At 53.6% G+C, this 26,738-nt stretch overlaps 1 protein-coding gene across 5 annotated transcripts in view; it reads left to right on the top strand.

Annotated features, from left to right (window-relative positions):
• The window catches only part of LEF1 (lymphoid enhancer binding factor 1), a 98,064-nt gene that overhangs the window by 54,942 nt on the left and 16,384 nt on the right, over window positions 1-26,738 (top strand). For 3 of the 5 annotated variants that reach the window (XM_060186283.1, XM_060186284.1, XM_060186285.1), the window contains exons 4-6: window positions 15,236-15,368; window positions 22,085-22,175; window positions 25,776-25,859. In XM_060186283.1, the coding sequence (XP_060042266.1) occupies window positions 15,236-15,368; window positions 22,085-22,175; window positions 25,776-25,859 (308 nt within the window). The remainder of the gene's footprint in view (window positions 1-15,235; window positions 15,369-22,084; window positions 22,176-25,775; window positions 25,860-26,738) is intronic. The other 2 variants (XM_060186286.1, XM_060186287.1) reach the window with 1 other exon arrangement.

Raw genomic sequence — 26,738 nt, 5'->3', positions numbered from 1 at the left:
GCTACCCAGTTATAGCACAGCAGCCGTGATGGTGGTGACAGTGGAGGTAATACGGCGGTGATGATGAGAATGGTGGCGATGGTGGAGAGGGTAGTGGTGGTAGATGGTGCTTAGGATGAGATAGACAGGTGGCAGTGAATATGGGGAAGGTGGTGACAGTGGTGAGAGATAAGATGGTGCTGATGGGGTGCTGTGAAGCTGGTGGCGGCATGTTGATGGTGAAGATGGCCCCATAACAATCCACCACTGACCCGTCTATAGGTGCGTCTGCCCCTGACATTTAGACAAAAGCTCGACTCTTCTCCCCTGTTTGTACAGATTCTTCTGCTCGACCCTGAAAATAGTTTTAGGTCGCTTGGTTCCCAGAAAGGGGGGGAGCGGGGGAGCCCTGAATCTGGAGGCCTCTTTCCTCCCTCGTGCCTTCCTTTCGGAGGCCACCTGCTCCAGGCCGTTGCCAGAGACACTGAGCTCAGATGCTCCCAAAACTCACGCTGACTTTCTCTGGCGGGACGGTAGGCTTTTGAGAACTTCTCACCAGCCAAGTAAGAATGGTTGAGTGAACGAAACCCACCCTCCACCCCCCGCCCCCGGGTTTCACTAAAACACTTGCCTTCTGAAGACCAGAAGACCCAGGTCACTGTCATTCGTTGTCTTGTTTTTATTCATTGTCTTCAGGTCATATATATGCTTTTTTTTTCATGAATTTTATGTCCAGAGCTTAATCTTCTCCAGTCGAAAAGAGCACAGACTTTATCAGCTTGAATGCCCCGTCTGCGGTGCAAAATAAGGGTTCCCAGGCATTGGTGGTGGCTGAACTGTGGGGCCCCGAGCTGCCTGGCCCGCCCACCCTCCTCTCCCCGCCCTCCCCCACCACTCCATGAGGCCTCCCCCTTCCTTCCATTTTGCAGAGCCTTGCCCAGATCTCAGGGGGTGTTTTTGCAATCTTGCGCGGCTGCTCAAGGCCTGCGGTAAAAACAGGATGTCTCAGGTGAACCCCGTGTGCAGGTGGCTGGGAGAGCTGCCCCCCTGCACCCACGGTGGCTCACTGCTTGGCGAGCCCGTTGGTTTCAAGACGCAGCAATAGAGAGATGGCCGTTGGCAGATAGCCCCCCTGTTCCCCTCAGCCTCCTCCCTTCCCATGTCTCTCTGTCCCTCCGTCCCTTGTGGACATCACAGTCGTTCCATCTGGTGTCTGAGTGTGTGGGTGGGAGGCGTGATGAGCATCCTTCCCCTTGGAGCTGAACTCTGGAGAGCAGCCTTCCCTTCACAGAGTGCAGGGTCCCCTGCCGAGCTCCTGCCTGGGCTGCCCTCCAGAGGGATAGGATAGGTGGCACCAGCTGACTGCAGAGGGGGCACTTGACTTGTCTGCCGACAGACAGACACACTGAGCCGTCTGTCCTCACCTCACCTGGGCCTGACCCCAGCTGCAGACAGATGGCGTGTCTCTATCTGTCCCCCCTCACCTCCACTCACAGTGGCCAGCACAAACCCCCAGACAGGTCCGGAGGACACAGCCCCGAGAGACTGGGAGATAGCTCACCCTGGAGCGCACGAGCCTTACCATGCTCGAGACCCAGATATGAGACCCAGCTCCACACGGGAGCATCACGGCCCTGGGGGAAGCTCGGTGGGTGCTAATCAGTGCTGGGTAGCTCTCTGCTCCCCCTCCTCCCCCTAGCCCTCTCCGAAGTGAAAGTGGGCCTGGGAGGGCTCGAACCGCACACCATGAGGCCAGTGAGAAAGTGAACGGGACACCCCAGGGACAGTCTTTGTGGGAGAGACAGGACCAGAACCGTATCAGTGGAGGCTGGGTGGCCACGAGAGAGGGGCCTCGACCCGGGAGCTCCTTGTCTCAGCATCCAGAACCATCCTGATGATCGGCTGGGGGAAGACGCTGTCTGCCTTCTTCCTGCTCCCTCACCAGGTGCTGGGGAAGAGGACTTAAAAAGCTGGAGAGAAGCTTCTAGAAGCCCCCTGGCACCCCCTGTGGCTGTCCTCAGCACTGCAGGCAGAGCCTACTCAATGGGGTCCGGTGTGTGTGAGTGTGTGTGTATGTGTGTGTGTGTGTGTGTGTGGTGTCTGTGGTGTTTGTGGTGTGTGGTGTGAGTGTGGTGTATGTATGTGTGTGTGAGTGTGTGTGTGTGTGTGGTGTGTGTGTGTGGTGTGTATGTGTGTGTGTGGTGTGTGTGTGGTGTGTGTGTATGTGGTGTGTGTGTGGTGTGTGTGTGAGTGTGTGTATGAGTGTGTGTGTGGTGTGTGTATGTGTGTGTGTGGTGTGTGTGTATGTGGTGTGAGTGTGGTGTGTGTGTGTGTGTGTGTGGTGTGTGAGTGTGGTGTGTGTGTGAGTGTGTGTGTGTGGTGAGTGTGTGTGTGAGTGTGGTGTGTGTGTGTGGGTGTGTGTGTGGTGGGTGTGAGTGTGGTGTGTGTGTGGTGTGTGTATGTGTGTGTGTGGTGTGTGTGTGTGGTGGGTGTGTGTGTGTGAGTGTGTGTTGTGTGTGTGGTGTGTGTGTGGTGTGTGTGTGTGTGTGTGGTGTGAGTGTGTGTGTGTGAGTGTGTGTGTGTGGTGTGTGTGTGTGTGAGTGTGTGTGTGAGTGTGTGTGTGAGTGTGTGTGTGAGTGTGTGTGAGTGTGTGTGTGTGAGTGTGTGTGTGTGTGAGTGTGTGTGTGTGTGAGTGTGTGTGTGTGTGAGTGAGTGTGTGTGTGTGTGTGGTGTGTGTGTGTGTGTGTGTGAGTGTGTGAGTGTGGTGTGTGTGTGGTGTGTGTGTGTGTGGTGTGTGTGTGTGTGGTGTGTGTGTGAGTGTGTGTGTGTGTGAGTGTGGTGTGTGTGAGTGTGGTGTGTGTGTGTGTGAGTGTGTGTGTGAGTGTGTGTGTGTGTGGTGTGTGTGTGGTGAGTGTGTGTGTGTGTGTGTGGTGTGTGTGTGAGTGTGGTGTGTGTGTGTGAGTGTGTGTGTGTGTGTGTGTGTGTGTGTGTGTGTGTGTGTGTGTGTGGTGTGTGTGGGGGTTATTGTGTTAATTTCCCTCTTGCCCAGGCCTCCCAGGGCCCTGTACCATGGGGACTCTCCAGCTGAACAGAAACAGGAAACAGGGAAGGGAGCCTCCCCTCCAACTCCCTCCATCATCACTCTCCCTTCATACCCCTCCCCCACAGGACTTGGAGGTGATAATTGCTTGAAAGGTAGAGACAAGGAAAGTAATATACTTGGGACAGGCTGCCCAGGCGGGTGGGCTGAGGGGCTGTTTCTGGGGCCATCTCCCCTCTCCACCCCACCCCTGCCCCAGACCCCTCAGCTCCTTGAAGGGAAGTTCCTGGTGTGGTAAAGCTGGTTATCCCTGAACCACCAGTTGACTCCCAGGAGGCTCCCCCACAGCACCTTCTAGAAAAGACTTGCAGGGGACACCCTGATCAGCTATAAAAAGTGTAAGCTGGGAGTCTGGTGGTAGCACAGCAGGTTAAGCACACGTGGCAGCAGGTTAAGCACACGTGGTGCAAAGCGCAAGGACCCGCCTAAGGATCCCGGTTCAAGCCCCCGGCTCCCCACCTGCAGGGGAGTCACTTCACAGGTGGTGAAGCAGGTCTGCAGGTGTCTGTCTTTCTCTCCCCCTCTCTGTCTTTCCCTCCTCTCTCCATTTCTCTCTGTCCTATCCAACAACAGCTATGACAACAAGCACAACAACAAGGGCAACAAAATGGGATAGCCTCCAGGAGCAGTGCATTTGTAGTGCAGGCACCGAGCCCCAGCAATAACCCTGGAGGCAAAATAAATAAATAAAAGGAAAAAAAAAAGTGTAAGCTATGGGGCACACCTGGTAGAGCGCACATGTTACAGTGCACAAGGACCCAGGTTCAAGCCCCCGGTTCCCCACCTGCAGGGAGCAGGGCTGCAGGTGTCTCTCTGTCTCTCTCCCTCTCTATCTCCTCCCTTCTCGATTTCTGGCTGTTTCTATCCAATAAATAAAGATTATTAAAAAAAAATTTAAGTATGAACTATTACAACCATGTGAAGGAGAAGTCATGGGAAAGCAAGTAGTCAACGACTGCCACCTCTCCAGATTCAAAGGAGGTCTCAAAACTTTACATCAGGCTCAACCTGATGCTGTTGACTGGCTACGGAAGAAGGGAAAACGCTAGAAGAAGAAGAAGCAAGTTAAGAAGCAAAGAAAGCTCGTGTGGAAGAGAGCCACAAGGGCCAGGAAGAGAGACAGAGAGACAGAGAAGCCCATCCATGTGTCTCCTCTCAAATCCCTGATCAGCTCCTGGCTCCCAGGTCCCTCTCTTATGACCACCCAGCCTCCTCTGGGTAGGGTTCCAGTCCTGCCTCTGCCAGAAAGAGACCATGTCCTTGGGGTGTCTTGTTCTCTCTCTCCCTCTCCCTCTCTCTCTCTCTCTTTCTCTCCCTCTCTCTCTCTCTTTCTCTCCCTCTCTCTCTCAATCTCTCTTTCTCTCTCTCAATTTCCCCTCCCCCCCATCTCTCTACCTTTCTCAGTCTGGTGGTACCTGGCCTCACATGTGTGATTCCAGCCCTCCCAGGCCCACGTTCGTCTCAGAGAGGGCTCGGGGGTCTCTTTCACCCTGCCTCTAACATAGCAACACCTGGTCTGGCTTCTCATTGGCCCACTCCTCCCACAGTGCTCCAGATGTTTCCAAAATCTGTACACACACACCCCACATCATTCATTACCTGGTGCTTCCCCACCTTGAACTCCTTCCCCACTGGCCTGGGGAGACATGTGATAACATGAGACTCCTGTCTGTGTTGTCCCTAATGGTAGCGTTCAGCCTTGGAATACAGGTGTGCTGGAGATGGAACCTGGGGCCTCTGGGGTCTTACTCTGGCATGCAAATCCTGCCCTCTGCCACTAAACTATCTCCACAGCCTTTCTTCACCCCTGGTTTAGTCAGTGTTCTAAGCAGGATCTAGTTAGCTCTCCTTCCCTTCCCCCCCTCCATCTCCCCTCCCCCGTCTCCCCTCCCTGTCCCCCTCCCCTCCCTTTTTCCCTCTCCCTCCCTCTCTCCCTCCCTCTCCCTCCCTCCCTCTCTCTTCTCCCTCACCCTCTCCTTCATGCCTACCTCTCTCCCCTCTCCTCTCTCCTCCCTCTCTCCCCCTCCCCCCTCTCCCTCTATTCTCTCTCCCTCTCCCTCTATTCTCTCTCCCTCTCCCTCTTCCTCTCCTTCTCTCTCTCCCTGTCTCCTGCAGATAAGAGGGGGCTGGCAGCCCTGAAGCTCGGTGTCTGCCAAGCACCTCTGTGGCCAGAGCCCCACCCCTGGGTCCCCGTGTGCCTCGCCCCTCCAGTTTGTGTGTTAAGCTGGGGACACAGCCCAGGGAGGTGGATTCTTGGTCTGGGGCCAGTCCCATGCTCCAGACTGAGACAGATGTTCGTAAATGCACAGGTAACTCCAGGGGCTTGTTAGAGATTCACCCAGACTCCCTGTCTGTAGCATCCGTCCCTCTTGCCAGGGGACTGGAATCACAGCCTGAGGTCGGGGCTGGCAGAACCTTCCAGCAGATGCCACTGGTAGACACACCCCAGCAAGTCCTAAGGTCCTCTCGGTGAGGGTCTCTAGCAGAAGGCTATCGGAGGGGACGGTCACCGGGTGTGGGGCAGTCTGCTGCATAGGGCCGCTGTGTGGGAATTCTGGTTCCCACTGGCCCACCTGCTGAGGGCAGAGCCCTGTGACTGTCCCCTCCGCTGGCCTTCTGTACAGAGTCAAATGAGGTCTGGGCCATAGCTCAGCATCAGTTCATTGGACTTTCCTGTTCCAGGCTCCAGAGGTCCAGGGTTCTGTTCCCAGTACCAACCTCTCCCAGAGCTGAGCAGGACTTTGGTCACTCTCTCATGAGAATTAATATATCTATTTTTAAAAAATTAAAACTAGGCTAAGCAGTGCTCTGGTGTTTCTCTCTCTCTCTCTCTCAAAAATAAAAATAAATAAACACTAAAAGAAAGAAAAAAGAGGGAGTCGGGTGGTAGCGCAGCGGGTTAAGAGCACGTGGTGCAAAGCACAAGGACCAGCGTAAGGATCCCGGTTCGAGCCTCTGGCTCGCCATTTACAGGAGAGTCGCTTCACAGGTGGTGAAGCAGGTCTGCAGGTGTCTGTCTTTCTCCCCCTCTCTGTCTTCCCCTCATCTCTCCATTTCTCTCTGTCCTATCCAACAACGATGACAGCAACAACAATAAAACAACTAGGTCAACAAAAGGGAATAAATAAAAAAAAAGAAAAGAAAAAAATTAAAACTAAACCTTTACTCTGTCCAAATAGGTCTGTATGCCTTTAATCTAGCTTTTTCTATTTTATTATTTTATTTATTTTATTGGTGGGACAGATAGAAACTGAGAGGGAGAGATAAAGAGAGACACCTGCAGACCTGCTTCACTGGTGAAGCTTCCCCCCTGCAGGTGGGACCTGAGCTGAGGCTAGAACCCAGGTCCTCTCGCATGGTAATGCATGCACTTAGCCAGGGGCTTCACCACACAGCCTCCCTAGGTATTGAACTTGGGTCCTTGTGCATTGTAACAAGTGGGCTTAACCACTTCCTCCATGAATCACTTTTTAAAGGTTTTTTTTTTTTCACAGCCATCTGCAAAGCATAAATGATACTTTTCTCCTTGCCCCCCCCCCCAAAGCTGCACCTTTCTCTGAGTACTGTCTTCCAGCAACCTGGAAACAGACCACAACACCAATCTCCCTTCAGTGCAGTGGGCGGCCAGGCTTGAACCTGGGTCCTGCACACAGCACAGCAGTGTACTATCCAAGGGAGCTACTTTGCTGAGCCTTTGCCAGTCTTTTTGTTTTTTAATGTGTTAATATTTTATTCATTTTAAAGAGAGAGATAGATCAGAGCCCTGCTCAGCTCTGGCTCATGGTAGTGCTAGGGATTGAACTCGAAATCTTTGGAGCCTCAGGCATGGAAGTCTCTTGCAGAACCATGATGATGTTGTGACCCTCCATAAATCTTTTTTTTTCTTTTTTTGAATATTTATTTATTTCCTTTTTGTTGCCCTTGTTGTTTTTATTGTTGTAGCTATTGCTGTTGATGTCGACGTTGTTGGATAGAACAGAGAGAAATGGAGAGAGGAGGGGAAGACAGAGAGGGGGAGAGAAAGACAGACACCTGCAGACCTGCTTCACCACCTGTGAAGTGACTTCCCTACAGGTGGGGAGCTGGGGACTCGAACCAGGATCCTTATGCCGGCCCTTGCATTTTGCGCCAAGTGCGCTTAACCCACTGCCCTACCACCTGAATCCCAATTTTCTTTCTTTTTTTTGTGTCCATCTTAGTGAAAGGTGACAGGTCCCTGGCTTTTTGGTGGTTGAGAGAGTGAAAACCAGATTGATTCTAGTTTACTTTTGCTTGCTGTGTGATTCTGAACTTTCCTGGGGCTTCTCACCCCTCCCTGAAATGTGAGGCTCAGTATTCTCTGTCCTGTATCCAGCTGAGATCCAGGTGAGCTGAGGAGACTGACAACGCCATGCAGACTGAGAGGGACTAGCGTCTTCTAGATCCAATTTATTTTTAGTTTCTGCCGTGCCGGGGGGAATGAACCCGGGTAATCCTACTTTTGTTCAGTGTTCCAGGTCCCGGTGCTCGGAGACGTTAGTGTAGTGACAATGACAGTGGGCTGTCAGCTGTTGTGTCAGCTTTACCAGTCTTTCTGGTTGTAGAACACACTGCCATCAGAGCGTGACACCACACAGCTCCAGTGTGACATCACAGTGACATCACACTGGCTCACAGTGACACCACGCCAGCCCAATATGATATCCCACCAGCCCACTGGACCCGTACAATGTCCAGGGAAGTGAGTCATTCTCCTCCCTGACTTCTTCCTCCTGCAGCCACTTCTAGAAGAACTGGGACTGAGGGCATTGAGGGGCGGTTGGAATTCAGAGCCATGTAACATAGCCTCAGATCTACACCTGTCTCCTTGCCTCCGAGTCACAAACTTCAAGGAGTCCTTTATTTATTTACTTATTTATTTATTTATTTAAACTGAAGTCACATTGTTTCGTGATGTGACTGGTCCCAGTTTGTGTCTGTGCATTTGAACGTGTCACCTCCCACGGTGCCACCGTCCGTCCAGGCCGAGCCTCTCAGGACTCCTGAATGTTCAGCACCCAGCTCAGTGCTGGAGACAAGGCCCACCTGAGCCAAGCACTGGGCTGTTCTCAGGAAAGGTTCAGAGGTGGGCTGTAGCACCGGCCACACCAAGCGGTGTATACCCCAAAAGATCCCCACTGAACTCAGAGAGGACGCTCCCATCCACCACATAGGGCACAAAACAGGTCTCCCCTGGACTCTGGAGCTACACCCAGGAGGCTCCGTCACCAGCAGAGCCCAGCTCTCCTCCCCTCTTCTCTAGAATCTTCCATCGTCCGCAAAAGCCTCTCCCTGGTAATGCAGAAATAGAATCGAGAGTCGGTGAAAGGTCTTCACAGCTGGCTCCCTCTTTGAACCCCTGAAGCAAATGTTTTCAAGGAAAAAGTTTTTTTTTAAAAACAAAAATTATTTTTGGTGGTCAGGCAGTGGCGCAGTGAGTTAAGCACATATGTCGAAAAGCGCAGGGACCGGCATAAGGATCCCGGTTCGAGCCCATGGCTCCCACCTGCAGGGGAGTCGCTTCACAGGTGGTGAAGCAGGTCTGCAGGTGTCTTTCTCTCTTCCTCTCTGTCTTCCCCTCCTCTCTCCATTTCTCTCTGTCCTATCCAACAACGAACAACATCAACAATGGCAATAATAATAACCACAACGAGGCTACAACAACAAGGGCAACAAAAGGGGGGGGAATGGTGGGGGGGAAATGGCCTCCAGGAGCGGTGGATTCATGGTGCAGGCACTGAGCCCAGCAATAACCCTGGAGGAAAAAAAATTTATTTTTAATAGAGGAAGATAGAGAGATACCAAAAATAGCAAAGCCCTGCTCAGCTCTGGCTTATGGCGGAGCTGGGGGTTGAACCTGGGTCCTCAGAGCCTCAAGCATGAAAGTCTTTTGCATAGCCATTATGCTGTTTCCCCAGCCCAAGGAAAAAGCATCGTGTTGGGGTCTGTGGGGCCATGGGCTTGGAGTCCATCTGGAAGGCCGTTGTTTAGCTATTATGTGACTCCCACTATTATGTGACCCGGCTCCTGTGAGCCCCCACCCCGCCCCTCCCCAACCCCTGCTGTTATTTCACTTTCCGTTTGCTGCCTCCACTGGCCTGAAGCTCATTTCAGGATCTTGTTCTTCAATCGCGAAACCCGAGGTCCTCTCCCCTAGATGCAGCCAGCCCTGGTGTGTTTGTTGTTGCTTTCCACACGGCCTATTGTGGGGGGCGCTAGAGAGAAAGGGCCTGGCGACCTGCCCGAGGGTGAGTTCATTCATGCGTTGGGTGATTCTGGCGACCTAGGTGTGTATAAAATTTAATCTCAGGCTGCAGTATCGCCCTCAGGCTCCCTTACGCCAGACCCAGGCTCAAGCCCTGGCATCACGTGGGAAGTGCCATGGCATCTGGGGAAGTCCCAGTGGTATGAGTCTCAGTCTCTTTCTCTCTCTGTCTCTCTGTCTCTCTCTCTCTCTCTGAATTTAAAGGAATGAAAAAACGGACTGGACAGCGGTGAAATCTCACTTACCTGGTCCAGCACCCAGATAGGGAGAGGGAAGGAGAGAAAGAGGGAGGGAGAGGGAGAGGGAGGAAGAGGGAGGGAGAGGGAGGGAAGGAGAGAAAGAGGGAGGGAGAGGGAGGAAGAGGGAGGGAGAGGGAGAGGGAGGGAGAGGGAGAGGGAGAGGAGGGAGCAGGAGAGGGAGGGAGAGGGAGAGGGAGTGAGTGGAGGCTGAAAGGGAGGGAGAGGGAGGGAGAAGGAGAGGGAGGGAGAAGGAGAGGGAGGGAGAAGGAGAGGGAGGGAGAAGGAGAGGGAGGGAGAAGGAGAGGGAGCAGGAGAGGGAGGGAGAGGGAGAGGGAGGGAGAAGGAGAGGGAGTGAGAGGGAGCGGGAGAGGGGCAGTGAGGGGGAGGGAGAGGGAGAAGGAGAGAGAGTAGGTAATCTGATGTGACTGGCAGGTTAAAGCACTTCTTAGTAGCCTCCTCACAACAGGCTGTGCTTTGAAAAGGCTCCTTTGAACCACCATCCTGTTTCCGGTGCCTCCACACAGGAGCCTGTGTGCCAGCTTCCTGCCTGGGGACTAGGGGTGGGGAGTTTAGGGCTGAGCTCCTGAAATCCCAGCTTCTGGCTCTGCTGTTTCTTTCCCAATCCCTCCTTTTCCTCTCTAGGACCTCTCTGTAAAAGCAGCTTGTTAGTACACATTCTATAGCCCCCCTCCCACCCTTACTTTTTAATATTTATTTTATTTTATTTTATTTGCCTCCAGGGTGATTGCTGGGGCTCCGTGCCTGCACTACGAATCCACTGCTCCTGGAGGCCCTTTTCCCATTTTGTTGCCCTTGCTGTTGTTGCTATTGCTGCTGTTGTTGTTGGATAGGACAGAGAGAAATGGAGAGAGGAGGGGAAGACAGAGAGGGGGGAGAAAGACAGACACCTGCAGACCTGTTTCATTGCCTGTGAAGTGACTCCCCTGCAGGTGGGGAGCCGGGGGCCTGAACTGGGATCCTTACGCCGGTCCTTGTGCTTTGCGCCACGTGTGCTTAACCTGATACGTTACCGCCCGGCCCTCTAACATTTATTTTATTTTAATGAGAGAGAGAGAGACCAGAGACCTGCTCAGCTCTGGCTAATGGTGGTGCTGGGGATTAAACCAGGGTCCTCAGAGCCTCATTTGTGAGAGTATTGTACAGAACCCCTGTGCCGTTTCTCCAGACCCCATTTTCTTCTTTTTAATATATCAATTTTTTAATCTTTATTTATTGGATAGAGATAGCCAGAAACGGAGAGGGTAGGGGGAGAGAGACAGAGAGACACCTGCAGCACTGCCTCGCCACTTGCAAAGCTTTCCCCCTGCAGGTGGGGACCAGGGGCTGGAACCCAGGTCCTTGTGCCCTGTAACATGTGCGCTCTACCAGGTGCGCCACGGCCCGGCCCCCAGCACCTGTATTTTCTCTCAGTAAGGTTGGAGCCCAGGAAGGAGGCAGCATAGTGGTTATGCCAAAGACTCCCATACCCGAGGCTCTGAGGTCCTAGAGTCAGTTCTTGACCGAATTGAATGGTGCTCTGGTAGACAGACTGACAGACAACACAGACAGAAAATAGAAGTGGGCTGACCCTGACTCCAGATTTGCCAGGTGGACTCGAGAGCAGCTGGTGGAAGCCGTCACAGGTTCTTACACTCTGCTGGCCTTCACAGCAGAGCCGGGGCAGGGGCGGAGGGGAGATTTCAGCAAAGACTTTAATGCCAGAGAGCCGGCGGTTCTTCAGCACTCCTGGATGGCCTCTGCGTGCCCATGTCCTCAGCACCCCGAGTCCCCACCCAGGAGCCACGGGGGAGGGAATCTCCATGGCCTTTGCCCTGCTGAGTAGTGTGGTGGGTAGGGTACAGGACTTGTATGCTCAGGCCCTGAGTCTGACCCCTGGTGCTGCATGTGCCAGCATCGTGTTCTGCTTCTCTTTCTCTTTTTCTCTCCCCCCCTCCCTGTCCCTCTCCCCCACCTTCCAGGACTCTCCAGCACCCATGCAGACGTGCCTTCTCACACACCTGCTTTTGAACAATGAGGTGCCCAAGCTCTCCCTCCAGGCCAGGCAGCAGAGTGGCCCCAGGGCCCCTTGCACCCCAAGGCCCAGGCAGCACCCCTGGTCAGGTGTGTTGGGGTGTCAGTGAGCAGGTCTCCACGGCATGGGACCTCACGGCCCAGGCAGCTTCTCTTGCTCACACCTCCGGGGGCCCGTTCTCCATCTTTGAGCCCCGAGCCCACACCTGAGATACAGAGAGAGAAGAGCGGCCTGTCGTGAAAGGGGCTATGAAGAGGGTGTGTTGCAACCACAGTGGGAGTCCTGCTCCTGCGGCTGTGGTCCGAGGCTGTGCAGGCACCCCCCTCACTTGGGGGCAGGTTCCTGCCACAGGAAAGCGGGGGGTTGGGGGGGTTCCCCTACCTGGGGTGAGTGAGTTGCCTGTCATTTTGTGTCCGTTGGGGCTAACTCAGTGGAATGGCAGTGACTGTGCTGAGTGAATGTGGAGTGAGTAATCTTTGTGGGGTGGGGTGGGGCAACTCCGCTTACCGCGTGTGCTGAGCCTCTTGACGTCCAGGGCCTCAGGGAGCAGAAGGGATGCTATGGGGGGGAGAGGCTGCTCAGAAGTGGGGGGCTTGCATGTGCTGCTAAGAAACATGACTGGTGCTGGGAGACACCACGGCATCGGCCCTGCTCTCACCCAGTGGGGCCTCTGAGAAAGGTGCTTGGCGCACAGTACCCTCGGAGAGCAGGACCCCGAGTGACCCACGCCCCCCTGTAGTGACAGCGGTCATGACTTCACCCGGTGCTCCCTGGCGGCTCCATTTCTCGGCTTCCTTCCTGAGGAGACGGGTCCTCCTGTAGCCAGGAAGGTGGCCCAGTGAGTAGTGCGTGTTCCTTGTGTGTGCAGGACTCTGGCCATATGCCCAAGCGGTGCCCAGCTGCCACTGCCCGTCCATCTGTCTTCTCCTCCCTCCATCTTCTACAGAATAAACAAGAAGAGGGAGTCGGCGGTAGCGCAGCGGGTTAAGCGCAGGTGGCGCAAAGCGCAAGGACCGGCATAAGGATCCCGGTTTGTGAAGCTTCTTTCCCTCCTGCAGGTGGAGACCAGGGGCTTGAACCCGGGACCTAGCACACAGTAATGTGTGTACCCTACTGGGTATGCCACCAACCAGCCCCCAGACCTGATTTAGATTTTATCTGTCTTTGCACACTGTCCCCTTGTCTATTCCACGAGCCCATCCGGGGGACCCCAGGGCAGCTGGTGAGTCTGTATTAGAGTTTATTTTTCCACACCTTCATTTTTCCACTGATGTCAAGACTGCCCAGTTTTGCCCCAGGGTGAATATGTTGAACAGCTGTTTCGGGGCGAGGCGGTGGGCGGTGGTGTACCCAGTGGAGCACACATGCTGTCATGCACCAGTACCTGGGTTCGAGCCTCCACAGTGAAGCAAGCCTACAGGTGTCTGTCTTTCTCTCTCCCTATCTCCCCTCCTCAGTTTCTCTCTGTCCTGTCCAACAAAATGGAAAAAGAAGCCACCAGGAGCAGTGGATTTGTAGTGCCAACTCTGGAGGCCAGGAGAGAGGAGAGAGAGAGAGGATAGAACAGCTGTTTCTCTGTCTTTGGCCGATAATGCCAATGTCTGGGTGATCTCACAGTTGCTGTTTTGTTGTCCGTCTGGTAAAATGCTCCCCCCATGCCACACCTCCTTTCATTCTTGGGGGGAGGAGGCTGTAGCCACCAGGTGTGGGGAGTCACTCTGAGGAGCTGGAAAGGGAGTTGAGTGTCACAGGGATCACTGTCCCTCCGGCAGGAGCCACGTGCTTCCCCCCCCCTTCACGGGCAAGCCTGTCTGACACAGGTGTCATACAGCACGGCCCCAGCCAAACGGAGCCACAGGTGGAGGAGGGACACCCCTTGGGAGGTCCCCACACTTCCTCTCTAGGAGAAGTCCTGATCTTTGCTTCCGGAGAAACTGAGCCCCAGCAGGCCTTCATCCAGAGCGTGGCAGTGAGCTCACTGCACACTTGAGAACCTCCACCCCCCGCAGCTGGGGACCGGGGGCTTGAACCTGGGTCCCTGAGCATCATGACCCCATGCCCTCTACTGGGTGTGCCGCCACCCGGCCCCTCACGCGTCTGTTTCATGTCAGACACACTCAGTGTCCCCAGAGTCTGTGCAGCATTCATGCCTCTCTGCTGACCTTTGCCTGCGACCCCCCCCCCCAAATAAATCGGGTGGGGTGGGGGTCCTGACCTAGCGGGCTGGAGACTCCACGGGTTTACTCTCTCCTGCTGCCTACCCCTCCACCGGCACCATTAGCCCCCGGGGTTTCTGCGCGGAGATGGCTTTAATTAGTAGGTGAGTCTGTAAATCAGAAGCACATTTTGGGTGGATATAATCACATCGAGTTTACTTTCTTTAGGGGGTGGCGGTGGGGGTGGGGGGCTGAGTAGAGTTTCTTTTAGAAGTCCCCTGGATAAAATTGAGCTGCCCGAGTCCTCTGGGGTCAGGATTAGGCTTTAGTAAGCACTTTGGGAGGACCTGGGGGTGGGGGGCACTGGGGAATGAGGGAGAGATTCAGCTCTAAACAAACAGAAGCGCCACAGGCTTCAAATCTATGAAGTCCAGACACAGGATGTGAACCTTCCCAAAGTGTGACTGCCGGTGTCCTCTTAGGCTTCCAGGTGAATCGGCGTTCGGGCGCCCGACGTGGGCCACGTGTTCAGACAGAAAATTCGGACATGAGGCAGCATCCCTACAGACTGTGATTCCTCCCGTGGGGTCCAGTCCAGGAAGAGAACCTGGGGGTTGCAGGAAGACCTGAGCGGGGGCCAGGCCCCCCTTGTTCAGTCTCATGTGGTTGATGAAACTGTACAGCACACACACACACACACACACACACACACACATACACACACATACTGGTGTCTCCCGGCTTCTCAGATGTACAGCCAGAGAGGGACGGAGCCCCCGGCCACACCAGGCAGCCCTGCCAGCTTGCCCGTGTTGGGTTGCTGAGGGCTGCAGCCTTACATGTGCCCGTGCGTTCCTTGAACGACTCCTGACTGACTGAAACTGCCTGCTTGGATTAACGTCTCTTTGTTTTGAATAGACAGAAATGGCGAGGGGAGGGAGAGATACAGAGGGAGAGACAGAGGAGCCTGCAGCCAGCCCTGTTTCACCATTTGTGAGGCTCCCCTTCCCCTGTGGTGGGGATGTCCGGGGGCTTGAATCCCGGGCCCTTGAGCACTGCAACCCATACCCTCTACCGGGTGTGCCACCACCCGGCCTTTCGAGCGTCCGTCGCACGTCAGACACGCTCAGCGTCTCATCTCCAGGGTCAGTCCAGTGCTGATGCCTCTTTGCTGACCTTTGCCTGCGTCCACGAGGAGTGGCTGTCTGAGTGAACAGAGGCACACGCCTTGGGGTTCAGCGCCCACCGGCTGAAGGCTGTGGGCCCAGCGCAGGGACTCCTGGGGACACAGTGGGGCCTTGAGCATCTCGCGGCAGCGGCTGGCCCGGGACTCTGGGCTGGGGAGGGGGGGGTTGATGCCCCACCGAGGAGGGCCGCCGTGGGGTTCTGGGGGAGCAGGGACGAGGCCGGACCCCTGTTAACTGTCGCCCTGTGGTTGCTTTGCAGTCCAACAAAGTGCCCGTGGTGCAGCCCTCCCATGCCGTCCACCCCCTCACGCCCCTCATCACCTACAGTGACGAGCACTTTTCTCCGGGGGCCCACCCGACACACATCCCGCCAGATGTCAGCTCCAAGCAAGGTGAGCACCTCGGGGTGGGGCGGGGCAGGGCCCCAGAGAGCAGCCCCCGGTGACCCCAGAAGAACACAGGGGCTCTTTCCAAAGCAGATCTGGACTCTCCTGCCTGAGGCTCTGAGGTCCCAGGTTCAGTCCCCAGCACCACCATCAGCCAGAGCTGAGAAGGACTCTGGGGTCTGTCTGTCTGCCTCCCTCCCCCCCTTCCCTCTCCCTCTCTCCCTCTCTCTCCCCCCCCTCTCTCTGTATCTCTGTCTCATTAATGTAAATATATAAAGGGCTGGGGCAGTGGCATAACAGTTCTGCTAAAGGCTCTTGTGTTTGAGGCTCTGAAGCCCCAAGTTCAATCCCCAGCACCATCAGCAGGGCTCTAGTCTCTCTTGCACTGTATTTGTCTCTGTCACTGTTTCATACATAAATGTTAGCCTTCTTTTTTAATTTTTATTTATTTTCCCTTTGTTGCCCTTGTTGTTTTTTTAATTGTTGTTGCAGTTATTGTTGTTACGGATGTCATCGATTTTGAATAGGACACAGAAATGGAAGACAGAGAGGGGGAGAGAACTTGTAAAGCAGAGTGGTGTACACATGTGCTAAAAGTGGACCTCTGCTGCCCCCTGCACTTCAGGCTTATTATCTGCAGATTTCAGCCAGGGCTAAGAAATTAGCAAGGGGAAAAAAATAAAAAAAGAAAGGAAGAAAGAGAGAGAGAGAGAGAGAGAGAGAGAGAGAGAGAAACAAAGAGGGGGTCGGGCAGTGGTGCAGTGGGTTAAGCGCAGGTGGTGCAAAGCGCAGTGACCGGCGTAAGGATCCCGGTTCGAGCCCCCGGCTCCCCACCTGCAGGGGAGTCGCTTCACAGGCGGTGAAGCAGGCCTGCAGGTGTCTGTCTTTCTCTCCCCCTCTCTGTCTTCCCCTCCTCTCTCCATGTCTCTCTGTCCTATCCAACAACAATGACATCAGTAACAGCGATGATAGTAACTACAACAACAATTAAAAAAAAAAAAAACAGGGCAACAAAGGGGGAAAAATGGCCCCCAGGAGCAGTGGATTTGTGCTGCAGGCACTGAGCCCCAGCAGTAACCCTGGAGGCACAAAAAAAAAAAAAGGCAAGTACTCCCTCCAGTAGTCTATACCACAGGCTCCATGTGGACTCCACTGCTGGCCTTGGGGCTGTGCCCTTAACTGTGACATCTGCACGGTCACAAGATGGGCTAGTGGAGTGTGACTGGATGGATGGATGGATGGATGGATGAATGGATGAATGGTTGTGTCTTGGCAGACCATGCTTGAAGAACCTTTGGAATCAGGATCTCCTTCTCCTTCTCCTCCTCCTCCTCCTCCTCCTCCTCCTCCTCCTCCTCCTCCTCCTCCTCCTCCTCCTTCTCCTCCTTCTCCTTCTCCTTCTCCTTCTCCTTCTCCTTCTCCTTCCTTTTCCTCTTCTTCCTCCTCCTCCTCTTCTTCTTTTTATTTATTGGGTGGTTAATGGTTTACAGTTGACAGTAAAATACAGTAGTTTGTACATGCGTAACATTTCCCAGTTTTCCACATAACAATTCAACCCCCACCAGGTCCTCCTCTGCCATCCTGTTCCAGGACCTGAACCCTCCCCACCACCCCCAGGGTCTTTTCCTTTGGTGCAAGACACCAACTCCAGTCCAAGTTCTGCTTGGTGTTTTCCCTTCTGATCTAGTTTTCCAACTTCTGCTTGTGAGTGAGATCATCCCATCTTCATCCTCCTCTTTCTGACTTATCTCATTTCGCATGATGCCTTCAGGCTCCATCCAAGATGGGGTGAAGAAGGTGAATCCACCATTTTTTATCAGCTGAGTAGTTGGAATCAGGATCTTAAATGACAGCAGATGCTTTTCCCGCTCTGGGACGACTTGTGTGAGTGAGGAGAGACTGTCTCTCCTAGGTCAGGTACCCACACAGGAGTCATCCACACAGACACCAGAAGAAGCAAATAAGGAATATCCACGGAGCTGGGCAGTGGTGCACCCAGCCGAACACACACCTCACCACTCACAAGGACCTGAGTTTAAGCCCTTGCTCCTCACCTGCAGGGGACACTTCATGAGCACGTGATGCAGGGCTGCAGATATCTCTCTGTCTCCTCCTCCTCCTCCTGTCTCAATTTCTCTCTGTCCTCACAAAGAAAAATAGGAAGGGGGGGCCAGGTGGTGGCGCAACTGGTTGAGCGCACATGTTACAGTGTGCAAGGACCCAGGTTCGAGCCCCTGGTCTCCACCTGCAGGAGGAAAGCTTCACAAGTGGTGAAGCAGGGCTGCAGGTGTCTCTGTGTCTCTCTCCTCTATCTCCCCCATCCCTCTCGGTTTGTGGCTGTCTTTATTCAATAAATAAATGGAGATGTATTTTTAATTTAAAAAAAAAAGAAAAGAAAAGAAAAGAAAAATAGAAAGAAAGAAAAGAAAAAGAAAGGGGGCCGGGTGGTGGTTCACCTGGCTGAGCGCACATGTTACAGTGCACAAGGATCTGGGTTCAAGCCCCCAGTCGCCATCTGCAGGGTGAAAGCTTTGTGAGTGGTGAAGCAGGGCTACAGGTGCCACTCTTTCTCTCTCCTCTTATCTCCCCTTCTCTCTCAATTTCTAGTTGTCTCTATCCAATAAATAAATAAAGATAATATAATTTTAATTTTAAAAAAAGGAAAAAAAGGAGGGGAAGTTGTACCCCTCCTACCCTATGGTTTTGTTAATTTATCCTTTGTTAAATAAAAAATAAATGTAAAAAAAAGCTAACAAACAAAATAAAAGTAAATAAATAAAAGAGAGGCAAGAACTCTCTAGACTCATAAAAAAAAAAATAAGGAGGGGAAAGGGAAAAATAGATTCGTAGTGCAGACACTGAGCCCCAGAGGTAACCCTGATGGCTATAAAAATAAAAATTAAAGAAAGAAAGAAAGAAAGAAAGAAAGAAAGAAAGAAAGAAAGAAAGAAAGAAAGAAAGAAAGAAGAAAGGAAAGAAGAGAACATCTATCTGAAGCATCACAAGACAGCACAAGGGACATGCGGCTCCAAAGTGAAGGGTGTCTTCCCAGTGCCGGCCAAGAGCAAATTCGGAGCAGAAACTGCGGCCTGGGAAGCAGCACTCGCTGTCCCTGGTGTCCTGTGCTCTGTTGACGGCTGCTCCGTTTTCCGTGCTGTGAAGACAGAGCAGGCGAGTGTCAGGCAGTCTGCCCTGGGCACCTGGTGAGAGCTGTCGCTCCTCCGGATCCTGACCACTCTCTGTCCCCAGGCCCCAGGCAGGGCACCTGGACCCTCACCCAGGCCCTCAGAGCAGAGGGGACAGTCACACGCCCTCACTCTGCTCGTGGTGGCTTTCTGTCCTGGGAGCCAGCTGGGCTCTTCTGAGTGAGGCTGACTTCCCTAGACTGAGCACCCAGGTAGGGTCCATGCTGATCCAAAGCGGCAGTGGCTCCCCCCCTCAAACTAGAGAGTTGAGAGTCTTCTTTGAAAACAGCAAAACCAGGGCCAGTGAGATACTTGTCTTTGTCCTAACTTGAAAGCCACGCCATCTGTGAAGGCTGCATGAGTGAAGTCATTGCCCCGTCTGGGGCGCCCTGGATCTCTGGGAAATCCAGATGGACCACATTCATAGCATACAGGCTTTGGAAAGCAGCATTCCTCTTCCTCTTCCTTCCTTCCTCATCCTCCTCCTCCTCTTCTTCCTCCTCCTCCTTCTCTTCTCCTTCTCCTTCTTCATCTTTATTATCGACTAGAGACAGAGAAATTGAGAGGAGAGGGGAGAGATAGGGGAAGAGACACCCTCAGCCCTGCTTCCCCACTCATGAAGCTTTCCCCCTGCAGGTGGGGACCAGGTGCTTGAACCCGGGCCCTTGTGCCCTGTAGTGTGTGTTCTTGAACCAGGTGTGCCACCACCTGGCCCCAAAGCAGGATTCTTCCAAACAAAATATGTAATTATTCTGGGAGAAAAGAGACCTCCCAGAACACCACTCAGCCCTGGCATAAGGTAGTTCCGGGAACTGAACCCATGGCCTCTGGGACCTCAGAGGTGGGGGTCGTTGCTCTAGCACCCAGCCAGCTCCTCACAGCCAGCCTCTGCGCCCCACCTCCACAAACCAGAATTCTTTTTTTTTAATTTTCCCCTGTCATCACCAGAGTTTCACCCCTCTGAGGTGACTTTTTGAGACAGAGGGAGAAGGAGAGAGACGGAGACAAGCAGAACACAACACCAAAGCTTTTCCTCCAGTGTGTCAGGGGCTAGACTGGAAGCTGACTGAGTCTCTCCCGTGGCAGAGCAGCACACTACATGAGCTGCTTCACCAGCCCCAAACCAGAGCCCTGTAAGAGCTCCTTCTCTGTGTTCAGTGTCTTCAGTGACAGAGCCAGGAAGCTGCTTGCTCTACACATTGGTCCGGGAGTTGTGTCTGTGTAGTCGGAAGGCCAGATTCCCCTGTCCCGTGCACAGAATTCCTTGTAGCTTTTTTTTTTCCCTTCTTTTTTTGCTACCAAGGTTATCGCTGGGGCTCAGTGCCTGCATGACAAATCCATCGCTCCCAGCGGCCTTTTTTTTTTCTTCTCCTGTTTCTTTGTTTAATCACTAATGTTTAATATTTATTTGTTTACTTATTCCCTTTCGTTGCCCTTATAGTTCTTATTATTGTAGTTATTATTGTTGTTGTTGATGTCATTGTTGTTGGATAGGACAGAGAGAAATGGAGAGAGGAGGGGAAGACAGAGAGGGGAAGAGAAAGACAGACACCTGCAGACCTGCTTCACCGCCTGTGAAGCGACCCCCCTGCAGGTGGGGAGCTGGGGACTCGAACCGGGATCCTTACGCCGGTCCTTGGTCTTTGCACCACCTGTGCTTAACCCACTGAGCTACCACCCGACTCCCTAACTATTTATTTATTTGATAGGACAGAAAGAAATTGAGAGAGGAGGAGGGAGATAGGAAAGGAGAGAAAAAGAAAAACACCTGCAGACCCGCCCCATCACTTTTCCCCCCTGCAGATGGGGAAGCAGGGGCCTGAACACAGGTCCTCACGTGTGGAACTCTGTGCCATCACTCATCCCTCCCCACTTTGTGGCTTGTGTTCCCCCAGCGTCTTACCCCCCTCACCCCATTCATGGAAGCTACACACTCATGGTGTGTGTGTGTGGGGGGGGTTGTACCTCCTTTTCCGTGCCCAAGTGAGACCAGAGCACAGAGGGGTAATTGGCAGCTAGGATTTGGGGTGACCTTCCAGTTAGAGGGCAGGGGTGCTTCTGGGAGTGGGGGGTGGGCTGTTCTCTGAGGATGATGACTAATCCAGAGCAGAGAGCTTAGCAGGGACCAGAGTGAGAGGCCCCCAGAGTCTTGAATTTGATGAAAACTCAACAAAGGTGGGGCCAGGACCCAGCCCACTGGGTATGTGTGTGTTCTGCCCTGTGTGTGGTCCAGGTTTGAGCCCCGGGCACCACATGGAAGTGCCATGGAGAAGCTTCAGTGCTGTGGTGTCTCTCCCTCTCCAGGGGCCTCTCTGTGGCTTTCCGTCTGAACTGAAAGTAACGGATAGGCCAGCCCAGAAGTGGGTGATGCCTGAGGGCCTGGCAGCACCTGGAAAAGCGTCCCATACCCTCACGGGCAGTGCTGGGGACCACCATGGGAAGTGGAGAGGTGCCCTGGTTCTCTGTCTTTCTCTGCAGCCTCTCCTTCCCTCTAAAGAAAAAAGATGAAGGGAGCCAGGCCAATTAAGTGCTCACATCACAGTGCACAAGGACAAAGGTTCAAGCCCCTGCAGGGGGAAAGCTTCAGGGCCGCAGGTGTCTCTCTGTCTCTCTCCCTCTCAATCCCCCATCCCCTCTCAATTTCTCTCTGTCTTTATATAATAATAAGTTTAAACTGAAAGAATGAGGAAGAAGGGAGTCAGGCGGTAGCGCAGTGGGTTAAGCGCACGTGGCGCAAAGCGCAAGGACCCGTGTAAAGATCCCGGTTTGAGCCCCCGGCTCCCCACCTGCAGGGGAGTCTCTTCACAGGCGGTGAAGCAGGTCTGCAGGTGTCTGTCTTTCTCTCCCCTCTCTCTTTCTTCCCCTCCTCTCTCCATTTCTCTCTGTCCTATCCAACAACGACTACAACAATAAAACAACTAGGGCAACAAAAGGGAATAAATAAATATCTTAAAAAATAAATAAATATCTTTAAAAAGAAGAAAGAAAGAAAGAAAGAAAGAAAGAAAGAAAGAAAGAAAGAAAGAAAGAAAGAGGAAGGAAAGAGATGAGAACCTGCCAGGCCCAGGGGGCTGCTCAGCGACCCACGACATGATCGAGGCCCTGGGTTCATTGCCCAGTGCCAACAGTGGCTCCGACAAGGCCAGTGAAGTAGCTCCCTTGGGTAGCGCGTTGACGTAACAGGTGTGCAACCACCACTGGGTTGAAGGAGTGTAGTCTCTTTCACTGTCTCTCTGTCTCTTTGTCTCCTGTCTGGGAAAAGGCTCGTGCTAGAACACAGCCCCACAGAGATGGTGACAAAAACAAGCGTTAAGAGGAAATGAGTACCGCCTCCTGCTAGGTCTTTGGGGTGTAATGGGGCTTCGTGCCTGTGCGGTTGAGCGTCTCCCCACAAGCTCTTATGAGAGAGGGGAGGAGAGGCGTGGAGTCTGGTGCTGTGGTAGTGTGCACACGCCATGGGCTGAGCCCTCCCGGCCCCTGCGGGAGGCTGGCGTGTGTGCCTCTCTCTGACGGCTGTCCTCTTTGTTCCCTCCACAGGCCTGTCCAGACATCCCGCGGCCCCCGAGATCCCCACCTTCTACCCCCTATCTCCGGGAGGCGTCGGACAGATCACCCCCCCTCTTGGCTGGTAAGCTCCCCCCTGCGCCCCCAGTCTGGTGTTTGGATATATGCCCCCTCATTCCACGTCCAACAGACAGACACGGCTTTGTGGCACCAGCTCTGGTGAAGAGGACACCTTCACACGCTAGTGAGGCGCGAGCGTTTCAGTGTGGAGGCTGGACGGTCCCACTCGACATGTGGATAGTTTGCGATAGACGTGGGGTAGACAGTGTGTGGGTCCTCGTGTAGCTCTGTGCACGAGCTGTGTTGCAACCAAGAATTCACGGTGGTTTACTCTCCCCGCCCTGCACCCCCCTTTTTTTTTTTAAACAAACGGTTTTATAATTTGAGATGTAAACTTGAGACACATGGAGTATCTGTCTCTCATTGCTTACAAATGGGCAGGTAGGGGTCAGGTGGTGGCACACCTGCTTAGGTACACACATTACAAATGGACAGGAGTATGATGGCTGACAGAGAGAAACTTTAAAAAAAAAGTCACGTCATCTTTTGAATTTGAATTTGAGTAAAGGAAGCCACTAGTCTGCGCTCAGAAGAGCAAAACAAAGTGATTTTTAAAAAAAAAAATTATTACTTATTTTCCCTTTTTGTTGCTTTTGTTTTTAATTATTGTAATTATTGTGGTTGTTGATGTCGTCGTTGTTGGATAGGACAGAGAGAAATGGAGAGAGGAGGGGAAGACAGAGGGGGAGAGAAAGACAGACACCTGCAGACCTGCTTCGCCGCCTGTGAAGTGACTCCCCTGCAGGTGGGGAGCCGGGGGCTCGAACCGGGATCCTTACACCAGTCCTTGCACTTTGCACTATGTGCGCTTAACCCACTGCGCTATTGCCTGACCCCCCTGATGTTTGCTCTTTTTTCCCAGAATCCACAGACTTTTTGTTTTATTATTTCACGAACAGTGCTCAACTGCTACTTTAAAAAAAATTATTATTATTACTATTATTATTATTATTATTATTATTATTGGCAGGAGAGATAGCCTAATGGTTATGCAAAAAGACTCTCACGCCTGAGGTTCCAGTGTCCCAGGTTCAATCCCCCATACCACCGTTAGCCAGAGCTTATCAGTGCTGGAAGTGAATAAATAAACCTGAAGGTCAATAAGACATATGTGGGGAAGGAATAAGTGATTTTGTTTCATTTATTTATGTATTTTGCCACCAGGGTGACTGCTGGGGTTTAGCGCCTGGATGGTGACTCCATTGCTCCTGGTGGCTTTTTCTCTTCTCTGTCTTTCCTTTTCTTTTCCCGACAAAGAGAGATAGAGAGAGGGAAGGAGAGAGACCCCTGCAGCTCTGTGCCACTGCTCCTGAAGTCTCCTTCCCTGCAGGTAGGGTGTCTGGGGCCTTGAACCCATGCCCTTGACATAGTAGTAGCATGTGCACTCTAGTGGGTGTACCGCCACCTGGCCCTGAGGATAATTTTACTTAGTGCGGTCTGTTCTCGTGGTCTTGCTGCCAGACACAACTTCCTTGACCCTCCTCCTCTGCCCCTTCCCCTGGGAATGGGTTGAGGGGGAAGCAGGAGTGGACATGCGCACTCGAGTGAATGCTTCCCCTCCTTTCTCTAAGTGTGCCCCCACCTCCACAGCTTCAGTGTCCCCACCATGACAGCCTGTTCTTAGCCAGCAAGGTCACCTCCCTGCCACCAATATCTCGGCGTTCTCTCTCTCTCTCAACAACTCCCTCCATGGGTGACGCTGTCTGGGGGTTTAAGGGATTGTGTCTGCACTCTTCGACCTCAGTTAGTTAACTCTCTCTTGACATGACTCTTGTGTTGCTTCAGGGCAGCAGGAAAAAGCCTGCCTGTGGGAACTACACGGCGTGGGGGAAAAAGGAGGGCGCTGTGGGAAAGCCATCCTGAACTCTGCAAAATTCTGGTGTGTGTGGGATGTGCGTGTGCATGTGTGTGTGTATGTGTGTGTGTATGTGGTGTGTCTGTGTGTATATGTGTGTATGTGTGCGTGCATGTGTGTATGTGGTGTGTATGTATGTGCGTGTGCATGTGCATGTGGTGTGTGTATGTATGTGTATGTGTGCATGTGGTGTGTGCATGTGTGCATGTGGTGTGTGCATGTGTGCATGTGGTGTGTGCATGTGTGTATGTGGGGTGTGTGTGCATGTGTGTATGTGTGTGCATGTATGTGTATGTATGTGTGTGTGTGGTGTGGTCTGGTGTGTGTGTGGTGTGTGGTCTGGTGTGTGTGTGTATGTGTGTGTGTGTGGTATGTGTGTGTATGTGGTGTGTGTGTGAGTGTGTGTGTATGTGGTGTGTGTGTGGTGTGGTGTGGTCTGGTTTGTGTGTGTATGTGTATGTGTGTGTGTGTGTGGTATGTGTGTGTGTATGTGGTGTGTGTGTGTGTGTGTGTGTGTGTGAGTGTGTGTGTATGTGGTGTGTGTGTGTGTGAGTGTGTGTGTATGTGGTGTGTGTGTGTAGTGTGGTCTGGTGTGTGTGTGTGTGTGGTGTGGTCTGGTGTGTATGTGTGTGTGGTGTGGTCTGGTGTGTGTGTGCATGTGTGTGTATGTGGTGTGTGTGTATGTGTGTGTGTGTGTGAGTGTGTGTGTGTGTGAGTGTGTGTGGTATGTGTGTGTATGTGGTGTGTGTGTGGTGTGGTCTGGTGTGTGTGAGTGTGTGTGAGTGTGTGTGTGTGTGGTTTGTGTATGTGTGTGTGTGGTGTGGTCTGGTGTGTGTGTGTGTGGTGTGTGTGTGGTGTGGTCTGGTGTGTGGTGTGTGTGTGGTGTGTAGTATGTGTGTGGTGTGTAGTGTGTGAGTGGTGTGTGGTGTGTGTGGTGTGGTCTGGTGTGTATGTGAGTGTGTGTGTGTGGTGTGTGTGGTGTGTGGTGTGTGTGTGTGTGGTGTGGTCTGGTGTGTGGTGTGTGGTGTGGTCTGGTGTGTGGTGTGTGTGTGGTGTGTGGTATGTGTGTGGTGTGTGTGTGGTGTGGTCTGGTGTGTGTGTGGTGTGTGGTATGTGTGTGGTGTGTGTGTGGTGTGTGGTGTGTGTGTGGTGTGTGTGTGGTGTGTGTGTGGTGTATGTGTGGTGTGGTCTGGTGTGTGGTGTGTGGTGTGGTCTGGTGTGTGGTGTGTGTGGTGTGATGTGTGGTCATACTCCACTCACTGTGAGCAGTCTTCAGGCGCTCGCTTTATTCTGAGCATTGCCAGGGTGAGCAGAGAGGCAGGGGCAGAGCCAGGTGACTTGTGCACTGCTTCACTTTGTGGATTCCATCTCATTTTAGTGGAGCTGACGCCCGGCCCACGTGCATATTCACATAGTCAGAGAGGGGGAGACGCCCACCATGGCACCAAAGCTTTCTCTCTTGCCACAGCCTCTCCCATACTTGGTGCCTGGGGCTCGCACCCCGGCCTTGCACATGGGGGTGTAGCCACCCAGCCTGGTTGCTGAGTGGCTGCCCCTCTGCCCACGCCCCACCTCCCACCCCCGTCAAGATTCTCTTGGAAGTGCAGGATGGCGTGTAATAGGGGATGGAAGGCCAGGAGGGACCCTAGGGTGAGGCCATGCAGAAAGACAGTGGTCCTCGGGCCCCGCCCCCCACCCGCCGGTGGCTGGTATGACATCACTGACGGGTTCCTTTCTCTGTGACCTCAGGCAAGGTCAGCCTGTCTATCCCATCACGGGAGGATTCAGGCAGCCCTACCCATCCTCACTGTCTGTGGACACCTCCATGTCCAGGTAGGTGGGCGCCCTGCCCCCTGCTCTCTGCGCTTGCATCTGTGCGCCCCTGCTTGCCTGGGGGCTCGGAGGGTCCGTCCGTCTGTCTGCCACGTGCCTGCTCCCCACACTAGGCAGACCCCCAGATCGCCAGCTGCCCATCCCTGGGGAGGAGGACTCAGCCACAGGGAACCCAGCACCCACCCCCAGAGCTGAGGAAGCTGGTCCTTGAAGACACGCAGGGTTGGGGATGGGCAGCCAGCCAGGGGCGGGGCGCTCTGGCTGCTGGGGGGGGGGTGCCTCTGTGAGAGAGTTGTTCCCAGAGGACCCCGTGGTGTGGGAGCTTGTGTGACCTTGCTGTCAGAGAGAAAGTGGGGCGTCCCAGTGTGTGAATCAGGCCTCTCGAGGACACAGCAGCGACCGCACCCCTGCTCTTGTGACGCTCTGGCTTCGGGGAAGAATGGCTTCTGGGGGCCACACGTGCACTGTGGCCTCCCTGTGCCCGCAGTCACCCCAAGGGCTGCCCCCTTCCGGGTGTGTGGGCATAAAACTTACAGGGCCTGGTGGATTTTGGCTGCTTTAAAGGCCGCCTCTGGCCTTTCTGACGTTCCCAGAGCTGCCCGGTGGCGGCCCGGCCTCCTGACTTGCTCCCCACGTTTCCAGGGTCTGCCTTTGAGATCAAGGGACCGGCCACACGGACGGAGCAGGACGGGAGACCAGAGTCTCTGTCCTGTTACTCTCCAAGGCCGGGAGGCCAGGCTTCTCAAAGCCCATGCAGACCCCCCACCCCCCCGGCTCCCTCTTCTGGGATGGGGGTCTGGGGGTCCTTTTGTGCTCTGCAAACAAGGTGCCTGGGCAGTTCCCACCTGGACGAAGAGCCAAGGCCTCCCCACAGTTGAG

This window comes from Erinaceus europaeus, chromosome 2, assembly GCF_950295315.1.
Source record: "Erinaceus europaeus chromosome 2, mEriEur2.1, whole genome shotgun sequence".
In the NCBI taxonomy this organism is placed as follows: domain Eukaryota; kingdom Metazoa; phylum Chordata; class Mammalia; order Eulipotyphla; family Erinaceidae; genus Erinaceus; species Erinaceus europaeus.
The sequence above is the reverse complement of the archived record's forward strand: the minus strand, read 5'-3'. Positions and strand labels throughout refer to the sequence as shown.